The 18,414-nt window shown below is 30.1% G+C and overlaps 1 protein-coding gene across 1 annotated transcript in view; it reads left to right on the top strand.

Annotated features, from left to right (window-relative positions):
• The first annotated feature begins 1,492 nt into the window (after positions 1–1,492).
• Positions 1,493–18,414, top strand: part of Traf4 (TNF receptor associated factor 4) — a 205,508-nt gene continuing 188,586 nt past the window's right edge. The window contains exon 1 of the mRNA XM_076393888.1: positions 1,493–1,644. Within this exon, the coding sequence (XP_076250003.1) occupies positions 1,610–1,644 (35 nt within the window). The 5' untranslated portion in view covers positions 1,493–1,609. The remainder of the gene's footprint in view (positions 1,645–18,414) is intronic.

The raw sequence follows: 18,414 nt of genomic DNA, 5'->3' as shown, positions 1-18,414 counted from the left end.
CTATCATATAGGCAAATACTGGAACCTATATGGACATACGGAGTTCAATTATGGGGATGTTCTGCAAAGAGTAACATAAATAAAATACAATTTTTTCAGAACAAAGTACTGAAAAGTGTTGTGGGCGCACCCAAATATTACAGGACTGACTACCTACATCGAGACATTCAGGTACCTACAGTCACTCAAGAAATCAAGAGAATTATAAGGGGGCATGAGAAAAGACTCCATTCTCATGAGAATATTGAAGTACTGCAGCTTTTGGATACCACCAGAACAGGACACAGACTCAAAAGTATCAAACCATCAGATCTTGTATATTGTTGTATGTAGTGAGGTGCATATAATAAAAAATACAACAGTGCCATGTATAAATATTATTTCACCAGAGACTGAAATGTCCGATGGGTCCTCCTAGTTATATACCTAAATTTAAATTATCGTAAAGACAAATTGTAGGTTAGACGGAAACGACTAGTAATAATATAATAATTAAGTAATAAATAATAAATTTCCTTGATTTCTTTCGGGTATTTAATTCTACTCTTAATTTCTGGAGTATTATTGCAAATAGAGAAGACTGACAAAGTAAGTTATGCTCTACTTTAGATAGTAAGTTAGATTTTCCTAGATTTCCGTAAAAAATGATAACAAAGAAGACGAACCTGAAATTGAAAGTTCGCTATTCGTTCGATATTTTAAATTTGTCAATATTGTTTTCAAAAAAGTTTGATTTTGCGTCTGATCTAACATGATGTTTCTACCATCGAGATGTTATTGTATCAGATATAATTACGTTTTCGTCGTTTTGTCGCAACTTAAAATTAAGATAGGTAGACTTGGACCTATTAAGCTGTATTCCCCAGTCTCTAGTCCATTTGGAGATTTTGTTGACAGCCACTTGTACATTTTCTAGAGTCTTAGTCCTAGATCTGTCTTTTTATACTTGTTCTGCACTTTAAGAACAATATGTAGGAACAATTACTAGCTAGTTGTAGTTAATAGTTAATAACTTATTGTAGTTTGTGGCATGTTATTTTAAATTAAAAAAAATTTTTTCACCGTACTACAAGATTACTTGTAAATTAACGACCGATATGACAAAAAAAATACGAGACAAAAGTCACTTTAGCCTTATATCAGTACAAAAATAAATTCGACCATATCCATACGAAGAGAAAAAAAAACACTATTATATCACGAACGCACTTACACATGGCCTGCTCGATGCCATTCGGTTGCATTTAAACGGGGACCCATTCCATCGGAATCAGCATTTCATTCTGACAGTAGCTATTTTGATATATATTTTCGATGCCAGTGGAGGCCAACTGCAAGATAAAGTATTATTTACGTCCCATATAAGCGCGTTGTTCATGCTAGGCCTATCGCCGATAAACGGATTCGGTTTTTCATGGTTTTTTTTCTCTCCTTTCCTCGCCGATAATTTAAACAAAACGGATGTCGGGTTGTCGGACGGTCATTGAGTGAAACAACGCGTAAGTTATTTTCCACGATTCTTAGTGATAACCCATTCGTAACCGACGCTGCGTTGTGAAACCGAAAGTGGTGCCACGGGTCATTTGGTGCGCGTGTGAATATTGGGACGATGTCGAAGCTTCCATTGTATTTCGATATTTACAGGTAGGATTTGATACGATGATCTAGTTTTTATTCGTGATCAAAAATTATTTGCTGTTACTAATTTTCCTAAAGAATAATTTCTTTTATTATATAATTATTAGATTGTTAACAGTCATTTCCGTCTAATCTACAATTTGTCTTTATGATGACTTAAAGCTAGATATATAACTAGGAGGATCCATCGGCCCTACTCAGTTTTTGTTGAAATAATGGTTATACATGTCACTGCTGTATTTTATATTATACTAGCGACCCGCCCCGGCTTCGCACGGGTGCAATGCTGATACTAAATTAAATACACTACAGAAAAAATATGAACGTTGTATATAAAAACATAGCGGCCCGCTCCGACTTTGCACGGGCATAAAATATATATGCCTATGTCACTCAATAAAAACATGATTAAAATCGATCCAGTATTTTTGGTTCCTTCATTACTGCCCTTGGCCTGCACGCATTAAATTTGGAGTAAAACAATTCCTCTTCCCCTATACTTACTATGAAGATTTCCTGCTATCTTTGGAATATCTAAATTCATACGATTTTTATTACATTATACATTTTTACACGCAAATTTTAAATTTGTAATATCTCCGAAAATATTTGTTTAATTTACATGCTGTAAGGAACTATATTGATCTATATTAATTGCACACTGTATTTAAGGTACTTAATTCGATAAGGATTAATGCCGTATTGCTTAAAATAGCTTCGTAAATAAGCCATTTTCTCACGTAAAAAGTAAACAATAAAAATGGTTAATGTGGGTTATCCCTAAAAGATAAACATATACCATCGCGGACTTTTCTGTAGACCTTTTTATGGTGTACAATACTGTAGTACATTAATTTGATCTAACTCGTAGGGTTAGGCAGCGTTTTTGCTAATTGCTAAATAAGCCTAAAAAATAGGTTAATTTACGACATCACGTTAGAAACCTCTAAAATTAGCAATGTTGCCTTAGTATATTATGCATGTATTATACATATAAACCTTCCTCTTGAATCACTCTATCTATTGAAAAAAACCGCATCAAAATCCCTTGCGTAGTTTTAAAGATTTAAGCGCACATAGGGATATAGGGACAGAAAAGGCGACTTTGTTTTGTACTATGTAGTGAAGCACCTCACTACACAACACTATACAAGATCTGAGGGTTTACTTTTTGTGTCCTAGTCTGGTGGTATCCAAAAGTTGCAATATTTCAATATTCTCATGAGAATGGAGTCTTTCCTCATGCCCACTTGCAATTCTCTTGATTTCTAGACTGACTGTGAGTATCTGAAGGTCTCGATGTAGGTAGTCAGTCCTGTAGTATTTGGGTGCGCCCACAACACTTCTCAGGACTTTGTTCTGAAAAATTTGTATTTTATTTATATGTCAGATTTTTATGTCAGAGATTACTAAATACATTGTGAAGGGCTCAAATTCTCACAAAGCACCGAAAAGATAATAAAAACATCAATAATACGTTAATTTGTTGCATTTCAACTCTCTCCTATCATAGTCACATTGCACATTGTGTAACTGTATATATGTCTCAAAACAAACAAAACTGTCCATACAATAACGACCTCTATATCAAAATAAGATTGTCATATCAGTTTATTGACAAAAAAATATATGTTATTGAAGTTAAACTGCCAATAAATATACTGAGTAACCGCAAAAAATATTGCGGGATAAGATTGATGGATAAGACGTGGAATTACATTTCAAAATATTGACTGAGCTTACAGTTTACTTTAATATTATAAGTTTAAATGGAAGTGCCGGGTTATAGCAGAATGTTAGTGTCATGAGGTACCTTAAAAGAAACCACATACAAGAAAAAGGGCGTCGGTCAGAGCTGCACCTGGCCCTAAAGAATTTCGAAAGCACATGTCGGGACAGATGCGAGGCGGACTTGTGCTTCCATGGTTGATTCTCTTCATCCGGTTTCAATGGTTTTCGGATTTTTGTATAATGTTTTGTATCTGAGGGCACCCCCGCTATATTTCAAGATTTATCGACCTGAAATGTTTCGGTGATATTTTTGTCAACATGATAACTAATTTATTGCTATTTTCTTACAGGAAAGTGCTGAAATGTACAAAGTCTGTATGTACAAAGTAACTTTGAATAGACTATAGATATATTTTCTGTGTATTCAAATGTTAGGAAAAATTGTTTTACTATTTTTCAACTGCTTGTATTCTGATGTGCATAACATCTGATTAATCTGTCATCTGTTATAAATGTATATATATATATATATATATATATATATATATATATATATATATATATATAGTTAATTCAAAATAGCACTGACACTAGTGTCAATATGTGTCTGTCTAAAGTTTTAAATTCGTTTTACAGTCAGACAGTATTATCCTTGTCATTTTATTCTATTTAAATAGAGATAGAATGCTATTAGAGAAGCTCGGACATGTAACGGAATGAGCCTGCAAAAGTTGTCCGTTTGCCAGACGTCTAAACATTCTTCAAAATATTATAATTACGGGTTATAAATCGTAAACGTACTGGTAATTGAGATTTTGTTCCAATTAACAAATACATTTTCCTTTAACTCCAGCTCTTTTCCTTTTTCTTGTATAGATGTTCCTTCCAGCGAAGTTTTGTATTCAGATTCATTCCGAAATATTTAGTATACTCTGTAGTTTACGAACAAGGCCGTCATTTCATACCTTATCGAGGGCTTGTCACTACATCTAAGAATATAGCTGAACATATCTTTTAACCTTCTTAGACAAATATAAAGAGAAAAAATATAAGGCATTTGATTGATTTGATTGAGAGTAAAGAGATAAATAAACTGGGTTTTATTAGAACAAAGACCAGTAATAATAGAATAATCCAAGAATAAACTTCAATGCTATTTCATAAAACACGATATTAAAAACCTTCAAAATTCAAGCAAAACTGAGATAAGGCGGAAATTTAAGCCCAACCTCATTTAAAATATTAATGGATAAGGTAATAAAAAATATCAAATAGAAAATGGACTAAATATAGTATAGTACTAAGAGAAAACGAAATGATGACATGATGATAAGAAAGCAGAAGAAATAATTAACCAAATTGAAAGTGTAACAATTGAAGAACAAGTGAATGCATTTAAATATCTGGGTATGGTATCGAGGGTAATGGAAACTAGAATAAGAAATGCATGCTAGAATTGGAAAGATCATGAGTTTAAAGTTTGCTATATATATATATATATATATATATATATATATATATATATATATATATATATATATAGCAAACTTTAAACTTTATATATATATATATATATATATATATATATATATATATATATATATATATATATACATATATAGTAAGTTCAATGATAAAAAGGAAATATAAAACAGAATTAAAATGAAAGTGTAAAATGCAATATATAGATGTTGGTCTAATATAGCGTTGCGAAACCTGGGTATTGTCAAAGAGAGATCAAACTAAGATACAAAGAGCAAAAGTTAAATACCTCAGATAAGTCAGGGTAATTAAAAAAATCTTCAATATTGAATAAGTGGAAGAGTACATAGGAGGCAAATAGTATGGAGGACACAAAGCAGGTGATGGCATGCAAGGACGGGGAGAAGAAATATCAGTAGATAACCTAAGACAAGCCGGGATTAATGTATCAGGAAAATATGCAGAAGAGAGGAAAATCTCCGGCTGAAGCAAAGAAACCGACTAGAGTCAGAAAAGATCTACGGAATGTGTATATGAGGGAGAAAGAATTGTTAAAAGGTGTCTTTTATCAGATGTATATATTGGTGAATATTAGAAATAAGAATGTAACTAACTATGATACAAAATCGGAAAGTTATATGAATTACACAAGAACGTAAAATTTCATTCTTATTATTTCGGATGTTTTGTTGTAAAATTGGAATTGTTATTCGGCTACACAGTGTGACTTCGATTCAAAGGAGTAATAACCACTATGGTCCGTGTTTGATGAGATCGGATAAAAATTATCATGTTACAAAACTACTTTGTAAGGTTTTTTTTCTTTTTTAATACACAGCTAGAACAGTTGCAATCATTTGCAATCAATAGCTATTATCCATGATGATTCGTTAAGTCTGAATTTATAATTGACGATGGTGCCCTTTCCTCTAAATAATACTGTTTCGTAATTAAACATTCTTGAAACTAAAAAACACAGTTTAGCAAAGTAACACCCCACAATAAAGATGAAAGCTTGCTTTTCATATGAATACTCAGAAGTATTTTTCCTTGTCCATCAAAATTAATTCACATTCAAAGGATAATGAAACAATATTAACATATACTAAAATATCTAATAAAAACAGTTCTGTCCTAATTTTAAGGAGTTATTGACCTCTGTCAATATTGGTCAATGGCTAGATATGTGTATTTAAAAAACCAGAATGTATCAATAATATATAACATATATTAGGTTTACGTTGTATTCTAAATATTTCTCGAAGTTATTCTTTTATTGTTTCATGTCAAATTCTATGGTTCCAACATTTCTCTACATAAGATAGCAATTTTCAATTATTATTAGTTATTCAGTGCAAAAAGACAGTCAATATTTTTGTTGTTTGATTTGAAGAAATCTGCTGCAGAAGCCCATCAAATACTTTTAGAAACTCTTGAAGACGCTGCTCTATCATACACTGGTTGCCTGTCTTGGTTACAACAATTAAAAAGTTGCAGTTTTGATATTAATGGCGAAGAACGGTCAGAAGGATCAAAGACAGGTAAATAAAGAAGAGTGTTCTGTAACGTATTGCAACTTTTAATGAAAAGTGAATCTACTAGGACAACTCTAAGCGTAAAAGTCATAGGTTAGTCCCAGGAGTTCGACCTACATCGATAACAAATGGTTTGGTTTTGTAGAGTCTGTTTTCTGTTCTGATATTATCCAAGAGTTGTAATACCTCAATATTGACAGGAGAATGGAGCATCTCCGCATGTTTCCTTGTGATTCTTTTGATTTCCTTTGTGACAGTCAGTATATGAAGGTGTCAATGTAGTATCTGGATGTACCTACAATACATCTCAGAATTTTGTTCTGAAAAATGTTGTGTGTTTATATTAGTTGTCGAGAAACATTGAATTCCATGTGGTCATATAGATTTCAATACTTGCTTGTATAATAGCAATATATTATATACTGATAATTATGTTTCTTCTATTTAACCAATACATTTTCCTATATTTGAAAATTGAATAAATTGAATGACCTATCGTTGTAAAAAAGACCAGCAATAGGGAGTAACTGAAGCCATGTGCTTTCATTGCAACGCTCTAACGTACTTATCGGACATACCACCTTCTGATTATCAGTTGTTCAAATTAATACAGCATGCGCAAATGGTCTATGATTCATGTAATATAACCATATTGTCTGAAATATTTTAAAAATATATAAATTGATGTTAAATATTTTCAATAATATATTTGATATCGATATGGTTCAATATGCCATTTCGTCGTGTGAGACACAAATATACTTTGTTTATATTAAGTTTATATATATATATATATATATATATATATATATATATATATAAGGATTTATAATATTTGTTTATTAGTTGACCTAAGACAAGCCGGGATTAATGTATTAAATCGCAAGGGGTACATTTATAACCATCTTCCTGTTGAAGCCTCACTTTATATTTGAAAAGATGTCATTTCGTCGTGTGAGACACAAATGTGAAGAACATATTCTTTCAGTGTGTTGAAAATGTTTGAATTTATATCGATTAAATCGCTTTTGCGGGAAGTATAATTTTTTGGTTCTATTTGAAGAAAAAACACCCAAATACGAAATGCCCTTGAAGCTTATGGCAACGTTTCATTGATTTCAATACGCGAATACTCGTTTCAACGTTCTGAACAGCTATAAAACATTGAAGACAACATTTTGAAAGCATCACTCGATAATGATTTGCGTAAAACGCAAGAAGAATATGCAGAATTACTGGAAGTAACACAAGAAACTATTTTCAATCATTTGATAAATATAGGAATGATCCAAAAGCTTTGATTTGTTATGTTATAAGAGTTGAAGCCAACACTCATTGAGAGGTGTATGTGTGAAATAATTCTTCAACGGCAAAATTGGAAAGTAGGTTTTACATTGTGTAATTACTGGTGATGGAAACTGGATTCATATGGATAACACAAAGTGGAAAAATCATGAAACCATCTGGTCACGCATCAACATGCAAAGAAAAGCCTAAAATCTATGACCGCAAGCTAATGCTCTGTATTTGGTGGGATCAGCTTAGTGTGGTACAGTATAAGGTGCATATACAGTAAATTTATCTCAAATTTCTTTCTTTATACCTGGAGCGCAGGTCTATTTCGTTATTCCTAAACCCTTTTTGCTTTCACCTCACTCTTCGATAAAAGAAACATCTGCCGGTCGTGCGACCGTCTTATTTTATCGCAGACTTAATGTCGCTTTTGTGTAGGGGCCACGTGTCGCGAACCCTCGACTCCAAAAATGAACTTTTTCTACCCAAAGACCGGTTTTGTACAATATTATACTGAACGTTTTTTTCTTTTCACTCTTACTATGAAAATCATTTTAATGTGTAGCTATTTATTTACTTTCGTCTTCACTTTCACTCGTTATTTTTATTGGCGTGTTTTTATCGCCAATTAATTTTTTTAATGTAATAGAATATTATATAAAATAAACTCATAACTATTAAGTTAACAAGCTCGTAGAGAAAAATGAGAATTATTTATATAAATAGAAAGTTTCACGTATTCTCTTTTAATTTTAAAATAAATATTTTATTGGAGATGTATAAAAACTATTAATTAATTTAGAGAATTTTGTAAATAAATCCAAGACGTTATTAAGAAAATTATTATCACAGTAGGTTATTACTGAATAATTGAAACGACGAATTCAATAATATGAAAGAATACATGAAGATATACAAAGGCCTAATAATTTCTATAATTCCTAGTAACAACCGAAGTAATTTCAAATAATTATTGTTTCCCAATCGATTGCGTTTACGTCGCATATTTCCAGTTATTATTTCCTGTTAGAACCTATAGAACGAAATTATAGAACCTTCTACCTTAAAGGTAATTGCATTAAGTAGATCTTAATTAATAAGTAAACAATTAGAAAGAAATATGCGTATTGCGTTGATATCACTTCAATAATTCTATTATGAGTATTAGGTTATGTTCTATCCATCCAATGAAGCTTTTTTCTAATTGAATGACTTGAATGTTAACTGAATTACTAAATGGCCGCAACAATCAATATAATATTGCAACATATTATTGTAGATAAACAGTTTTCTCTTGTTTCAGTTGTTACACTTATAATATTCCACACAGTCATTAAATATAAGTATAAAATATTTTTAACAAAAAGAAATTAACCGACTTCAAGAAATTAATAAGGAACTCACTAAAAATTAAAAAATAATCAATCGAACTTGAAAAATAAAAATAAACAAAAACCTTATTTAACATATCTTCTACACGTATTTTATATTCTACTATATACACACAATTTAGCTTAATACCTACCTAAACCTATTCATGTATTTACAATGTTTTTAAAAATATATTTTAAGGTCTCCTTTTACCAACTATAGGTTTATCTGGACTAGACTTACGGTTTAACGTGGGCTCCGAACCACGGTCCTCAGTATTAAGCCTACCGACTTTGAAAAACAAAAATAAACAAAAACCTTATTTAACATATCTTCTACACGTATTTTATATTCTACTATATACACACAATTTAGCTTAATACCTACCTAAACCTATTCATGTATTTACAATGTTTTTAAAAATATATTTTAAGGTCTCCTTTTACCAACTATAGGTTTATCTGGACTAGACTTGCAGTTTAACGTGGGCTCCGAACCACAGTCCTCAGCCTACCGACTGGCCAGTGACCAACTACTTATTATTTTAACTACCACCAACTGATCAATTTCAAGTCGGTACGAGCAACAAATTAGATTTGTTTTGTTCGTAATTTAATTTTGTGTATATGTCACAAAATTATATTATTATTTTTTGTATTGTTTGGGCTGTACAGTGCTTCACTTCTTATGAAGAAGTAGTCGCTATTGATCGACAATACTTTAAGTAAAATAAAATCCCTTAAAAATAATTTATAGACCTATATATTTATATACCAAATACAAAAGTTATCGAATTTGCCTGATATTAAGCTAAAGTGGTTTTTTTATGTGTGTTATCTATGCCTGATTTCTTATCTGAATGTAGAGGAATTATACTAAAGACACCTAATTACAATAATTTAAGAATTTTACCTTAATTATAATTTTTTAGTAATTTCTATATTATTCAATATAGAAATATTGCTGACAGATATTTTTGTAAATACTTTTTGACTTTGTCTACCGCTAAGTATATTGCATTAAAACATGTCATAATTCAGTTACCCAAAAGAACAACATGAAGGTAAACTTACCCTAAGACTATCAATATAAACTTACCATATGTTAATATTATTTATAACTTTATAAAAATATTAAGTGATTTGGAAGTTAAAACAATTTTTTTAAATAAATTTTAAAAAATGTTAGGCCCATATAATTATAAACAATATCGTGTAATTTGTTATTTAATTTCTCAGTTAAAAGCAAAAAATAAAGAAAAAGCTCGAGTTTTTTTATTCATCGACACTCAAGCTCTTTGAAAATTGTGTTTTGTAATCGGTATAAAGCTTTCTAAATGGCGTTAAGCTGACTTAAAAGAGGCTTGTAAAATATACTTGGTTTTAGAAAAACACCAAGAAATTCCGAAATAACTTTTTCCACAACCTTTTATTATTTTTTTGATTATAATAATGACAAGGAATTAACGAGTGGTATACCTTGTATATAATACTTGTTAACAATAATTGCTATAATAATAATTCAATATTATTAGTATAATGGCATTAAAAGGAACAAATATTAAATAACAAAAGAAATAATATTTATTTTATTCACCGTATAAAATCGACACATCCTATATATAGTCGTTAACCATCCTCTATTAGCAAAAATAATCAAGAGGCACGTGCCAAACTTTTACACAAATTATCTGGTGCGACACGTGACTTTATGAGGGTTTTCGAAGAGTGAACGTGTGAATACAAACAACACACAGGAAACGCTGTTATTTCCTACAGTACCAGCTTAATGCCCCATTTGATTTTGAAAGTAATAACATACTAACAATGTGGGACTTCTTATATTTCTAAAGGAAATCCTGTGGCTGTAATAAAAATCGAATTTTCTTCATGATGATTAATAATGAATTTTGTCTTTGTTTCCCAACTATATATAAGTTGAATGCTAAGCTTCAGATCTCATTTAGACATCTCGAAAGACGATTTACTGTACGACAGTAATTACTACTGAAGAGAGAAAAATTATTAATTATTAAGTTATATATTAGTGCTGCATTCTATTTATCAATATTTAATGATACTGATGTTCCTGATATACGTTGGTAAAAATGCGAAATATCAATTTAAACAAAGTTACGCAACCTAACTGTTAAATTGTATTGTTTTGATATCTAAAAAAAAAATTACTTTAATAAGGAACTCACTAAAATGTAACTAATAATCATACTTAGATTTTTAACACAAAATAAAACGTTTTAAAATACAGGTATAAACTATATTGTATATATATAGTAGGATAGAAAATACGAGTAGTAGATATGTTAAATAAGGTTTTTGTTTATTGTTATTTAGTATAAGTATGATTATTTTTTACTTTTTAGTATTTATCATTTTTTGAAGTCCGTTAAATTTTTTAAATTTTTTTAAAAATTTGTCTATCTTTAGTGTTAGATATTTACTCAATAAATTACGCAGTTACTTTATTAATTATCAAATTGGGTAGGTCAAGTAAAGGTGCAGCCCGTATGAGGAAAAATAGCAATAAAGAGACAATGAATGAAAATAAGAATTCTAGATTTCGGGGTTCGCTATCAAGTTTAGGGAATTTGACATATGTTCTAACCAATCTAGAATAATAAAAAAATTTACCCCCGTCGGAAATCGAACCCAAAACCTCCAGGTATAATTTTTCTAAGATTTGTTATATGATACGATTAGCGCTTAAAAATCAAACTATATGGTTTTTATACTGAACTATTTCCGGTCATCCCTTACATTGGTTCAGTAATAACAAATATATGCATAAATGCATATATATCTGATTTTATATTTAATTTTTTATTACATTAATTTTCCCCTTAACCCCATTTAATCCTGACTTAGTTCGAATGGAACCACCTCGAAAGTACACTCTTTCGAATAAAAAAAGAATTTTGAAAATCGGAAAATCTTATATATATATATATATATATATATATATATATATATATATATATATAACTACAGGGAAGGGAAAAAGATGTAGTATATGAATGTCTAGTTGAGCTCAAGTGCAATTATTTTATCGGACACGTATGTTTTTATTATTTTCAGGCGTTTCGTATTTTGTTGAAAAGTATGTTTAGCTAACAAATATGTTTCTCCATTAGAAACAATAATTATTAATATTTTTGATATTTTATGATTAACTGAAAATTTAATCAAATTTGCATCAATACAATTTAGACATTAATATTAATATATTTGAATATATTATAGCACACTACCGAATAATGTTATAGATTACCCATCTAGAATATGTTATTTTAATTCATATTTTAATTCTAGCTAAATTTTTAAATTAATTTAATACGAATTATTTATAGTACACTCACATATACTTACAAGCATCACGTTAGACAAAAAGCAAAACACATTAGAACCAAAATAAAACAACTACACTGGTTAGTCGGAAGACTCTCAACTTGATCTAAAATCAAAGAGGTAGATCTATAATACAATTATAAAGCCAATTTGGACCTATGGGGTGCAAATATGGGGTTGCACTAAAAATGCAAATCAGTTAATCATACAGCGCTGTCAAAACAAGATTCTTCGATTGATTACCAATGCCTATCGCTATGTAACCAATGAAGAACTGCACGATGACCTGGAAATCAAATGGATTTGCGAAGTTGTGCAGGATTTCGCCTTGAAACACGAAAGAAGATTACTAAATCATTCTAACGTGGAAGCAATACAACTGCTGGACAGCGCACAGGATGTCAGGAGATTGAAACGAACAAAACCATACGAACTTGTGTGAACATTTAGTGTGTATTATTAGTGTAAACTATAGCTATAGGTTAATAATTAATAAATAATTATAATTTTATAATTGAGGAATACATACTGATGTATTTTCTCGTACTCGTCTTGCTTGTTAATTAATCCAAGCACATAGGAAAAGTAGTAATAAATTAATTGTAATAATAATAATTAAGATTGTACTAAGCGTATCTAATAAAGATGTTATAAAAAAAAACATATACTTACTGAGATTAATATGTAATTATAAACGCAATCTGTTGTATCAGATTCGCTATAATTTATTCAATTCTTCGATTAATAATAAAATATTTCAAACTAGTTTCTTAATATTTATTCTCAGTTTAATTAAATTTTCCAACCATCTATAATAGAATTGGTAAATAATAAACATAACAATAACCAATTCTTAAAAATATATAAAATTAAGCCTTGAAGGAATAAAGAACTACTTAATATTAATTCATAGTTTTCATGTAAACGTGGTTTTAATCTCGGTGGAATAGATTACGACTGACAAATGTTACACGTCAAGATGCAACATTGGATGCGAAAATACCTTCTGTCTAGTCATCCGAGAACAGACACAGTCTCGATTAAAACAGAACTGATTGATGATCTGGAAATAATATGCAGTCAGAGGGAGCGATGACTCACTTTCTGAAACACTGCCAAGGGTGTAAGTGAAATAATGAGTTCTATTATTAGTTTGGATATTAGTTGTTGAACAAGACAATTTTACTGAAATGCAACGAAACTAAATAACTATTCTGTCAATATATATTTCGAACATATATTTCTAAATATACCATAAATATTTTCAATGAAAATGTAATTAAATGAAAAATTTGGAATATAGAAGTTACCAAAAGGGCACTTTTAAGGCACAAAAAATATCCCAACTCAAACCTGTTTGAGAAAACTTTGAAAATAAAGAAATATAAATGTTAATCTGTAATTTAATCGGTAAATTTACTAAAATCACTATAGGAGTTTGCAATGAAGACGTTTGAGCTCAAAATTGATAGAAAAACGGTTGTTAAATAGGAAGAAAAACAACAAGAGTGTTGTGCAACTTGAAATTCAACAACATATTTAAAAATTCTCAAAAATCTATAAAAACTTTTGAGTGAGAATTTTGACAGTTTTATGAGTTTATTTAAACTCTACAGCCTCAAAAAATATTTGATTTTTCAAAGAAATTAAGCTTTTAACAGGAAATGGAAAGGTAATAGTTAATATTAATAATTTGATAAATATCAGACATATTTATCAATCCATATGTAGATGTTCTTATTGAAAGTATTACATATTGAAAGCCTTAACTATTTTCTCTCTTTTCAGCATTTTGTGAATGTCTCAAAACAACCTAAGTAACAACAGTAATATGCAAAATTACCTTTAAACCTTTTTCGCATTATTCCAGTGGTCCAACGTCTGGAACTAATAGATTGATCAATATTTAATCATGCCACAAGTACATTGAGATTAATACGATGACTTTTTGCAGTAGTTTTTATTTTATAACAAAAACGAAAATTTTTCTACAAATATAGCTCTTCAGTGACTCAATCTGACATTTTTAATACACAAAATATTGTATTATAGCATATTTCGCCAGAGAAACGTTAGGCTTACATGTTCTGAAATATGAAGTTTTTAAAATAACGAAACCCTTAATTTTTTTTGAAAAACTACTTTATTGTAGAAAATAATATGGCAACTTGTTGAATGACAATACAAAACGGCAGTCAGCGTTTAAATCAATAATAATATAAACCAAACCCCTCTGTCTCATTCATCAGAATATTTAGTCCTAACAAAGAATACACCGCCTCATACCTTTGAATATACAGGACAGTATCAGTCTAAAGAAAACTTGTTACTTACAATGGATACTTCAATTAATGTATTCAAAATATTGACCATTTGAGTTAAGCCATTAATCGAGCTATTTTTAACTGGTCTGCAAACGTGTTCCCTTTCGACGCGAAAAGTACGATAGATGCAATAATATTTCCCGTCCAAGTGATTTTAATACTTCATTGACTAGTTTTGATATATGAGACGGTGCGTTGTCATGCTGCTAAATGAAATTGACTGAATCAATGGAGAATTATCATGACTTGAGCGTAATGTTGACGATCTTTTATCAATATGCAGTTCAAATTAATCATTTTTTATCGGTAGTGATCAGTATTAACTTTTCCTCCAGATTTTAAGAGTTTAACACAGGGCATGGTCTTGCGACTTGTGATTTTTGAAATAAATGTACTTCTCTCATCATCCGTTATCATCATCAACTCTATAACCCGTTAGTATTCAATACAGAACTGACATATGGTTCCTTTCATATCTTTGAAAGTGCGTTTCAATGACGGAGGAAAATCCGGAAAGTAGTTCCCGACTCAAGAAACATTTAAGAAATATATTTTTAACTTTTTAACAAGATATTGAGACAGATTGAGGTTTTTTAAGTGGTTTAATTAAATCAAAATAATAACGAACTTTCAACTAAATTAATATATTCAATCAAAAGAAAGAAAGAAGGAAGTGATTTACGATTGCAGTTAGAGATAAAATATCATCGAAGTCACACTTAAGAACCTAGAGAATGTGCTAGAATATATACTCTATAGAGTCATCATGAAGTACATAGAAAAGTAATTGACTATAGATCAAGATATTATTATTGAGCTTTACCTTGAACTTTTGAATTATCTCATCCATCAGGATCATCGGGCGGGTATCAGATGATATCATACTAGATGTTATATATTAACATCAATGAGCCTCATTACCCCAAAAAAGGAATGGAAAAATGGAAACACATGTTATGGTTTGTCTCAATAATATTATGTTGTTGACCAATACCTCGTATTTTATTCATCACTAACTTAATATTGAAAGCAATAAAGAAAAGGCCAATATCTCAGAGTATTTAAAAAATATCTTTAAACGCTTCAAATGGATTTACCACATAAAAATTAACTGCCAAAGAAGCCAAACAAATAAAAATCACAGAGATTAATTTTAAAAAAGCACCTGGATATGATCTAATAATCTGAAAAAATATTACAGAAACTTTAAGAGAAGGGGGTAAAATTACTAACATTCATATTTAATGTTATATAACGAACTAATTATTTTCCTAGCATCTGGAAAGTAGCTGATATAATAATAATTCTCAAAAGTTTTTTTCAAATTCTATAAGTTTATTACCGATAATCTCAAAAGTTTCACAATTTCTCAATTCTCAATTTGTGTTTCACAATAAGCATGAAACAATTAAATCGTGTATATATAATATAAACATAACAAATACTTATTGCCCTCTGGACAGATTGTGGAACTACTAAGAGTAATAATTTAAAAAAAACTTAATTTTATTTTCTAAATAAATTAGTATTAAAAGATGTGCTTTAATGTACAGCTTTGATGTAAAAAATCGGTACAATCTATTGTACGAAGTTTTTTCCGATAGCAGCTTCACTTCTTCCCATGTTTCAGGCTATTTACAGATTCCACCTCGAAAGTACGATGGTATTTCTAGAAAAGTCACAAGAAGTCACGACTTATATGTCGGTGTAAGTAGTAAGCAAAAGAAATAGTTCCATATTCTTCAAGAGATTGAAAATGGTTTCTTGTGTTACTTCTAGCACCTCTGCATATCATCGAGTAATGCCCTCAAATTCTCATTTTAGTACATGGTTGCCAGAGGAAAATGTTTTGATCACACTTTGACGAAATGGTACATACTCAAGAGACTTCATCATGAAGTTGTTTGCAAATGTAGTGGTGCTATTTAATATACAGTAACATCATCTATTGTAGATGGTTTAAAATGAATTTATAGGACTAACACAATAATAGCTAACATTTCAACCGAACTATGCTCGAAATTCGTGTTCGTCAAGCGACTATAAAACGGCCTTTTAGTAATTAATTCTAGAGAAACGTAGCAAAGCTGTGGGAAGGTATTCGAAAAATGTGCCGCCCCTTTTGTTCTAAAGCTCAGTCGACCATGGTGACCGGATGGTGGCGGTAAACTCGAGGAAATTCACCTTACGAACCATTTTTCTGGTCGCATCGCTGTCGACAAATGAAATGACTCGATGGAAAAGCAAAACAAGAGCAAATAGCGCTATTGTTATTGTTATGAGAATAATTGGCGTTTTTTATTAACCACCATATGACGACAATAGGTTACAGTTAGTGTTTTCCCTTGGTATTATGAGACGCGTCGTTTAATTTACACCTCTAGGTTTCAATAATGGAGGCAGCTCGAGACTAAAATTCTTCGCAAACAGTTAGAGACGGGTAGAATGTGTTTGTTCACTTTTGTTCGATTCTGTGTTTACTGGGGTATTTATAATTCTTCTCGTGTTCCTTTTAAAAATGATGTGTGTTAACGATTTAGCGGTAATTATTTACATTTTCTGTATATACTACTCTCTTCGTGTACATAGTTTTGTGGCTTAATTGTATTGACAAGTTTAGTATGTATATATGGAAATAGTTAAAGTTAAAGTATGTCTTATGTTAGCAGAAATAGTTTAAACATCATTATCATTCAATAGAATTTTTCAAAAATCATAAATTTCCTGGGTATGTGAATATTTTCAGATACATATCCTTCAATAACAGAAATAGTTTAAACATTATCACCATTCAATAGAGTTTTCTGTGTACTATTTCTTAAAATTCAAATACGAATCGTAGATACTAAAATAAAGTTTTTAGTGTTCCTTGATACTTTATTCATTTTTCATTTTAAAAAGATATTTGTTAAGAAAAGTAGACTAAAAAAATTAAAACATGTCCTATAAAAAAATATTTAAACAATATTGAAACCTATATGGACATACGGAGTTCAATTATGGGGATGTTCTGCAAAGAGTAACATAAATAAAATACAAATTTTTCAGAACAAAGTCCTGAGAGGTATTGTGGGTGCACCCAAATACTATAGAACTGATTATCTACATTGAGAGCTTCGGATACCCACAGTCAGTCAAAGTCATCAAGGGGGCATGAGGAAAAACTCCATTCTCATACGAATATTGAAATATTGCAACGTTTGGATACCACCAGAACAGGACACATACTCAAAAGTATAAAATCATCTGATCTTGTGTAGTCTTGTGTAACGTAGTTATATACCTAGATTTAAGTTATCATAAAGACAAATTGTAGGTTAGACGGAAACGACTAGTAATAATGTATTAATTAAATAATAAAAAAAATTATAGTAATGCTCCGAGTATTTTTTACAATTGATATAAGCAGTGAGTACTTAAGGATAACCAATATGATGCTGTAGATATTGATAGTGCAATAAAATACTTTGTTCTTAAGAAAGTGGACGAATAATTTTTTTTTTAATTCTGACAAGTATTTTTTTTTCAATAAGAATTAACTTTAACAGTATTCTAGTTCTAATTGGAAGACTATTTGCGTTTTATATTCAATTCTCTAAACACCATATGTTTAAGAATTTTTCTATTCTTTATTTTCCAAATCTGAATAAACATATACATTTTTAGGTTTGTTTGGGT

This window comes from Rhynchophorus ferrugineus, unplaced genomic scaffold, assembly GCF_030347505.1.
Source record: "Rhynchophorus ferrugineus isolate W39M unplaced genomic scaffold, kcgeb_rfMv2 rfM2, whole genome shotgun sequence".
NCBI classification, from domain to species: Eukaryota; Metazoa; Arthropoda; class Insecta; order Coleoptera; family Curculionidae; genus Rhynchophorus; species Rhynchophorus ferrugineus.
Note: the sequence above shows the minus strand (reverse complement) of the source record. Positions and strands in the feature narration are given on the sequence as shown.